This window comes from Rhinopithecus bieti, unplaced genomic scaffold (assembly GCF_001698545.2).
Source record: "Rhinopithecus bieti isolate Rb0 unplaced genomic scaffold, ASM169854v2 scaffold_78306, whole genome shotgun sequence".
In the NCBI taxonomy this organism is placed as follows: Eukaryota; Metazoa; Chordata; class Mammalia; order Primates; family Cercopithecidae; genus Rhinopithecus; species Rhinopithecus bieti.
Window position 1 is genome coordinate 26,901 of NW_016828928.1, and position 7,141 is coordinate 34,041.

Here is a 7,141-nt window from a genome sequence, read left to right on the forward strand (position 1 = left end):
CTCCTGTCTCAGCCTCCCGAGTAGCTGGGACTACAGGCGCCGCCACGTCGCCCGGCTAGTTTTTTGTAGTTTTTAGTAGAGACGGGGTTTCACCGTGTTAGCCAGGATGGTCTCGATCTCCTGACCTCGTGATCCGCCCGTCTCGGCCTCCCAAAGTGCTGGGATTACAGGCTTGAGCCACCGCGCCCGGCCGAACATAGACTTTTTAAAGAAGTTTTCCGTTTCATTCTCAGAACCTGGAATGATGCCTGGCACAAAAGAAGCATTAACTATTTGGTGAATAAATAAATGCTTTTCTTTATCAATTTTAATTTCTTATAAACTGGCAAAATGGCAAGTTAGTAGCAGGTTTGTAACAAAACTTTTAAATGTCTAAAGGGAGTTAATTTTTTGATTAATTTGTAATGTAATAAATGTGATACGTTATGGAAACCAAGCTCTGTACAGTGCAATTATTTTTTCCTACATAAAAAAGTGACTTAGTATCTATTAATATAATAGGTGCAGAAAAGTTACTACATGTTTTGATTTTCCCCAAATTTCCTTTGATGGTTTCAAGATTTGAGAATTTTATGTATTTTCCATAGTCACATAAGAAGAGTGTGTTCAGGGGTCCCCAAGACCACCCACATATCTTATGATGATTTACTAGGATTCAGAGTTGTTCTCATGGCTAAAGTTTATTACAGTGAAAGAATGCATGACAAGATTAGGAAGAGGAAAAGACCATGGGGCAGTCTAGAGAAATCCATGGGCTTCCAGTTTCCCGTGAGGGGACACATCAAGTGTTTTCTTCAGCTGTGAAAAATGCAGTAATTGTCTGCAATATTTCTGCCTGGAGAATCCTGCTAGAGACTCAGATCCCAAGATTTTTGTTGGGAACTGGTCATGTAGGTATCCTCTGCCTAGCAACTACCAAAATTCTAAACTTTGGCTGGGTGTGGTGGCTCATGCCTATATTCCCAGCAGTTTGGGAGGCTGAGGCTGGCAGATAACTTGAGCCCAGGAGTTCAAGACCAGCCTGGACAACATGGCAAAACCCCTACAAAAAATACAAAAACTAGCTGGGCATGGTAGTGCATTCCTGTAGTTCCAGCGACTTGGGAGGCTGAGGTGGGAAGATCACCTGAGCCCCCGGGGAGGTTGAAGCAGCAGTGAGCCGAGATTGTGCCTCTCCACTCCAGCCTGCTGGGTGACAGTGAGACCCTGTCTCAAAAAAAAAAAAACAAAAATTCTAGACTTCTAGAGTGGGGCAGGTGTTCAGCATAAATCACCATGTTTGTATAGACAGTCTAGGAAGAGTTAGAATAGCCCTTGTTGGTCTTGTCACTTGTCAGTTAACTTTGAAATCCAAGTTCCCAGATACCAGCCAGGATCCAGTCTTGCAAACAGGTCCTTCTGTAGATAGCAGCCTCAGGCCTGCTGTGTTAACTCTTTTCTGTGAAAGGGGCAGATACATAATGAGATTGTACAATCCTAGGTGGAGGGTTGGCATTGTATTTAACTTCTTCCCCTAAGGACCACCATTGAATTACTGATAAGTAGATTTGAAGGAACTTGGAGAAGAAAAGGAACTTTATGCTTTATGAGATTATCAGTAAAGTAGTTCCCACTAATTTCTAGGACTAACTTCCTTCTGTTTGTTGTCTCTTTTTGGTTGCAGGATTAAGGCTGCTGTCCCAAGCATCAAATTCTGCTTGGACAATGGAGCCAAGTCGGTAGTCCTTATGAGCCACCTAGGCCGGCCTGATGGTGTCCCTATGCCTGACAAGTACTCCTTAGAGCCAGTTGCTGTAGAACTCAAGTCTCTGCTGGGCAAGTAAGTGCCAGGCTCTGGTGCTGGTAGACTTTGTGGTGGGGGAGGTTGTCAAGCACGTTGTTACTGGTTCTTAACTTTCAGACTGCTCAAGTGTCTTCATCTCTTCCTCTCCTCAGGGATATTCTGTTCTTGAAGGACTGTGTAGGCCCAGAAGTGGAGAAAGCCTGTGCCAACCCAGCTGCTGAGTCTGTCATCCTGCTGGAGAACCTCCGCTTTCATGTGGAGGAAGAAGGGAAGGGTAAAGATGCTTCTGGGAACAAGGTAGGACCTGTGATTTTGACATTATTGGGGATGAGGGCCTGAGTCTGTAAGAGACTGGTTGAAGAATAGAGAAAGCTCATTTAGTTTTCCTTAGACACCTTTTATTGAAGTATACAATACACAGCTTGATGGATTATCTCAAAGTAAACACACTTGTGTAACCACCACCTAGGTCAAGGGATAGAATATTACCAGCGTCCCAGAAGCCCTCCTTCATGTTCACGTGATGTTTAAATATGTTTGAAAAGTATGTGAACACCTTTGTCGTGGAAGAGTATTCGAAAGTGATTATGATGGTCATGATGATGTCACCTTGGATTTAAGGCATTTTCTTAAGACGTATAAAGCATGTTCCTTTAAATCTCTCTTTAAGATAAAGAGGTACAGGTATCACCTTATTTCATAAAGAAACTAAGCCTCAAAAAAAAAACTTTAGTTTCTGAAAGGCAGTCATATGATTAAAGTTAGAGGCAGTGGTGCTGTTGGTGGGCTTTAGAGCTCAGCCCATTCAATCAGCAAACTTTTTCTGTAAATGGCCAGATAGTTAATATTTTAGGCTTTCTGTGTTGTGCAGTCACTTCCGTCTGCATATAGTCTCTGTTGGAACTACTCATCTCTGCCGATGTTGTGCAAAAGCAGCCTAGATAACTCACCAAACAGATTACTGTGAACTGACAACCGGAATTCAAATATTCAATGATAAAACTGTCTCTTTGCAGATGATTTTGAATTTGCGCATTGGCTAGAAAGGAAGCTGAAGGCATTTTTTAGTACTTTCCACTATTCTGGTCTTTAGTGTCTCAGAGAACAAGATGCTCCGAGTCTAGTATCTCAGTCTCCTTTGGCTTCTCACATTTCTTAAGGTCATTGGGAGTGCCTGCTTTCAAGCAGTTTCTGTTTTTAGCACCAAAGGTGCTGGTCTTGCCTTATCCTGCTTTTGGCATGGTCTTGCTACAGTATTAGGAGTCAAATGCTGACCTAAAATTTGGTGTCCTTTTAAACTGGAATTCATGATGCGTGAACTCTAGGGCTTAGAAGTGGCAGGAGGCAATGGGCAAATTGAAGCAAAACTTTTTATTTAGGAAATGATGAGCTGACTGTGCTAGTCTATGACTATTTTAGTTAATTGACTTGACATTCACTATCCAATGGCTTTTAATACCTGACATTTCAGGAGTCAGTCCCAAGTTCAAAATGGATTAAAAAAACAAAGTGAGGCTGGGCACGGTGCCTCACACCTGTAATTCCAGCACTTTGGGAGGCTGGATCATGAGGTCAGGAGTTCAAGACCAGCCTGTCCCAACATGCTGAAGCTCCGTTTCTACTAAAAATACAAAAAAGTTGGGCATGGTGGCAATTGCCTGTAATCCCAGCTACTCGGGAGGCTGAGGCAGGAGAATTGCTTGAACCGAGGAGGTGGAGGTTGCAGTGAGCCGAGTTTGCGCCACTGCATTCCAGCCTGGGCAACAGAGCAAGACTCTGTCTCAAAAAAACCACAAAAACAAAGTGAGGACATGAGGACATAAACATTTTCCCTTTATCCAAAGTGCCCACATTGATCTTTTAAGGGCCTTCTCTTTCTTCTAGTTATTTGCAGATCAGTAAATGAGAAATGAGTTCTGATTGATATTGTTTATTTCCATGGCACCTTTGTTCATGAAGAGCTTTCAGTTTACCCCGTTTTCCTTAAATATCTTTTAAAGAGACAGGGTCTTGTTCTGTTGCCCATGGTGGAGTGCGGTGGCATGATCCTAACTCATTGCAGCCCTCAAACTTGTGGGCTGAAGTGATCTTCCTGCCTCATCCTCGTGAGAGGACTATAGGCACATACCACCATGCCCAACTGACTTTTACTTTTTTTTTTTTTCTGGTAGAGACGGGGTCTTGCTATGTTGCCCAGGCTCATCTCGAACTCCTGGGCTTAAGTGATCCTCCCATGTTGGCCTCCCAAAGTGTTGGGATTATAGGTGTGAACTACTGCCCCGGCCTCCTTAAATAGTTCTTAAATGGAGGGGTTATTATGCCTTTTTGACAGAAGGGAAAATTTCAGAAAGAGCAACTTCCCAAAGGTTACACAATGAATTAGTGTCAGAGCTGGACATAGAACTCAGGTCTCCTTACATTTGAGCATTGTTATAATTACTACATGTGTCATCTTCCAATCACTAGTGGCAGATGTTATTCTATTCTAGAGAGGTTATGGGAGTGCCACAATCTTCAATTTTAGCATTAGTGCCTCAGCAATTCTTTGAGTCTTTAGGGAAAAGCCCCATTTTTTATGGCAGTCCCCTTCACCTCCTTGATACATAGGAGCATAGGAGTGGGCAGTGACTAAAATGAACATCCGCTTTGTGCTGTGTACTCTTCTGTGTCATGTCTCCTTTCATCTGGCTTGCTTCCTGTGCATCTTTGCTTAATCTCCTGCCAGAGACTCTGTTTTGCTTATCCTCCCATCTTGCTTTCTGTCCCCTTTGGGGTATCCTTTGATGGCAAGCTGACATTTCAAAGCTCTATGTTTAACTTCTACATTTTCTTCCTCTCTCTTTTTGTAGAAGTATATTTCTTGTGTTCTCAGATGCCTAGCTTCCAGACAAGGCCATAAAATACCTCTTTGTCAATGTAAAGTGTTTCTGAAGTCCTTTTCTGTTGTCATGTTTCCATCTGCCTTCTCTGTCCCAGCTTGCCCTTGTTGCTTTTATAAGGAATATGTGTGAGAGCCCCTTTCACTTCACAGAAAGGCCTTGGTAGTCAGCAGCTTGAGTCAAGTATGATACTATCACAAGGAGAATGTTTAAAATGAGGAACTAAGTCAAGGAGAGGGAAGGATAATCAGAACCTTGAGCTGAAGGCTGGGGAGAGGCTAGTGGGATGTTGTTAACTTCATGTGATTAGAGGTTAAGCCATTGTTCAGGAATATTAGGTTTGCAATTTGAGGGAAGTTAAGGGAGAGTAGAAACATGTAGAAATGACCAAAGTACCTGGAATATTTGGAAGAAAGAACACATCCTACTGCTGGTTGTAAAAAAATCACTGTCCCACCTACTCAGGGTCTTTAGAGATGTTTAAGAGGACTCTTGGTATGTGAAACGCTTTTATAGTTGTCTTTGGAGCTATCACATTTTCTGTTTTTGTTTTTCTCTGTAGGTTAAAGCCGAGCCAGCCAAAATAGAAGCTTTCCGAGCTTCACTTTCCAAGCTAGGGGATGTCTACGTCAATGATGCTTTTGGCACTGCTCACAGAGCCCACAGGTACCAAGAACCTTGTTGACTACCACACTAAGAACAGCATTCCTGTTTACTTGAGTAGCCCAAGCTCTGGGTTGCTTTTGGAGAGTCCTGTATTGTACTGTAATCCTTTCAGCTTCTCTAATTGGAACTGCCACTGTGGCTCTTGTTGAGTAGCTCTCATCCAAAAAGCAAATAAAAGTAAAAAAATGTTGGTGACTGTAGAGCCTTTTGTGGAGTTTCAGGAAGAGGTTGCTCTTTCTCACCTTAGATACTTTGTACAGAGTTATCGTTTTATGAACGTTATAAGATCAGACTCTCATGCTGTCAGTAGGAAGCAAATTGAGGAATCCTCTTCTGCTATCATTAACCGGCCAATTACTCATCTGTGATTTGCCCTTTGGCCTGCTGAAGAGTGTTAACTGGGTATCTTAAATTCTACCTAAGTTCATTACTTTTTACTCTTTCCCCTTGACCTTGCATTATTAGTTAAAAATCTTAACTTGTACCTAAGTGTTTTTTGTTGCAATGTAGGGATGAAAACCATGATTTCTTGCAGTCCAAAAGTAGAACTATTTTAGTGATAAGGAGCTGGCCTCTAGGACTAGGAGGAATGATAGGGATTGACTAGAATTTGAATGTCTTTGATCTTTTCTAGCTCCATGGTAGGAGTCAATCTGCCACAGAAGGCTGGTGGATTTTTGATGAAGAAGGAGCTGAACTACTTTGCCAAGGCCTTGGAGAGCCCAGAGCGACCTTTCCTGGCCATCCTGGGCGGGTATGAAGAACTCTTTAAGATCATGCTTTAAGTATTGTTTGCCTGGTAGTAGGCCATAACTTGGGTGGTTTATTGTCATACAGCTCAGTCACACTGGGTAACTGAGGAGAATTTAATAAAGGAACTACAGGCTGGGCATGGTGGCTCACACCTGTAATCCCAGCACTTTGAGAGGGCCCAGGCAGGAAGATCGCTTGAGCCTAGGAGTTTGAGACGGGCCCAGGCAACAAAGTGAGACCCCATGTCTACAAAAAAAATTAGCTGGGCGGTGGTGGTATGCACCTGTGGTCCCAGCTACCAGAGAGGCTGAAGTGGGAGGATCACTTGAGCCTGGGAGGTAGAGGCTGCAGTGCACTGTGATCACACCACTGCACTCCAGCCTGGGTGACAGAGCAAGACCCTGTTTCAAAATGAGTGAATGAATCAATGAATGAATAAATAAATAAATAAAATACAGAGGTGTGGGTAGGGTTCAGGAAACCGCAGAGGGACAGTACAGTAATTTGGGGCTAGCAACAGGCATCACCATCTCTAGGCCTGAAGGGACAAAGGGAGGGAAATGGTTATCAGAATTCAGAGGACAGTCGTTGAGGAGAGAGCTATCTGATGGGAACTGTAGCCTTTGGTCAGAGGACACAAGATCTGGTAGGGAGGGGGAGCGAGGACAATAAATATTCTAATCTTTCAGTCTCCTGCTGCTGTGCTCCCTCCTACCCTCAATTTGGCTGAAACCCAAATGGAAACCAGAGAGCAAGAAAGCTCCTTGATGTAGTCCATGCAGGTCTGCCTCCTGTGACACAACAGGGTAGAGAAGGATAGAAGATGGTTCTGCAGGGAAGAATGGGAAAGATCCACCATAGGTGCTCATCTAGCAATTTTGAAGTGTGTGAGCCTTTTACATACATACAACCTGGCAAGGTATAACTATGAAAACCTCTTCATATGTGTTTAATATATAATTTAGACCTAATTTCTCCAGATTACATACCTATTTTATTTTTTCTCCTATAGGGTAAGGCAGCAAGTAGATAATGATTTTCTTTTTTTTTTTTTTTTATT

General features: G+C 42.9%; 1 protein-coding gene across 2 annotated transcripts in view; it reads left to right on the forward strand.

Annotated features, from left to right (window-relative positions):
• Window positions 1-7,141, forward strand: part of PGK1 (phosphoglycerate kinase 1) — a 23,057-nt gene that overhangs the window by 8,615 nt on the left and 7,301 nt on the right. For both annotated transcript variants that reach the window (XM_017864643.1, XM_017864645.1), the window contains exons 3-6: window positions 1,664-1,819; window positions 1,936-2,080; window positions 5,225-5,328; window positions 5,963-6,082. In XM_017864643.1, the coding sequence (XP_017720132.1) occupies window positions 1,664-1,819; window positions 1,936-2,080; window positions 5,225-5,328; window positions 5,963-6,082 (525 nt within the window). The remainder of the gene's footprint in view (window positions 1-1,663; window positions 1,820-1,935; window positions 2,081-5,224; window positions 5,329-5,962; window positions 6,083-7,141) is intronic.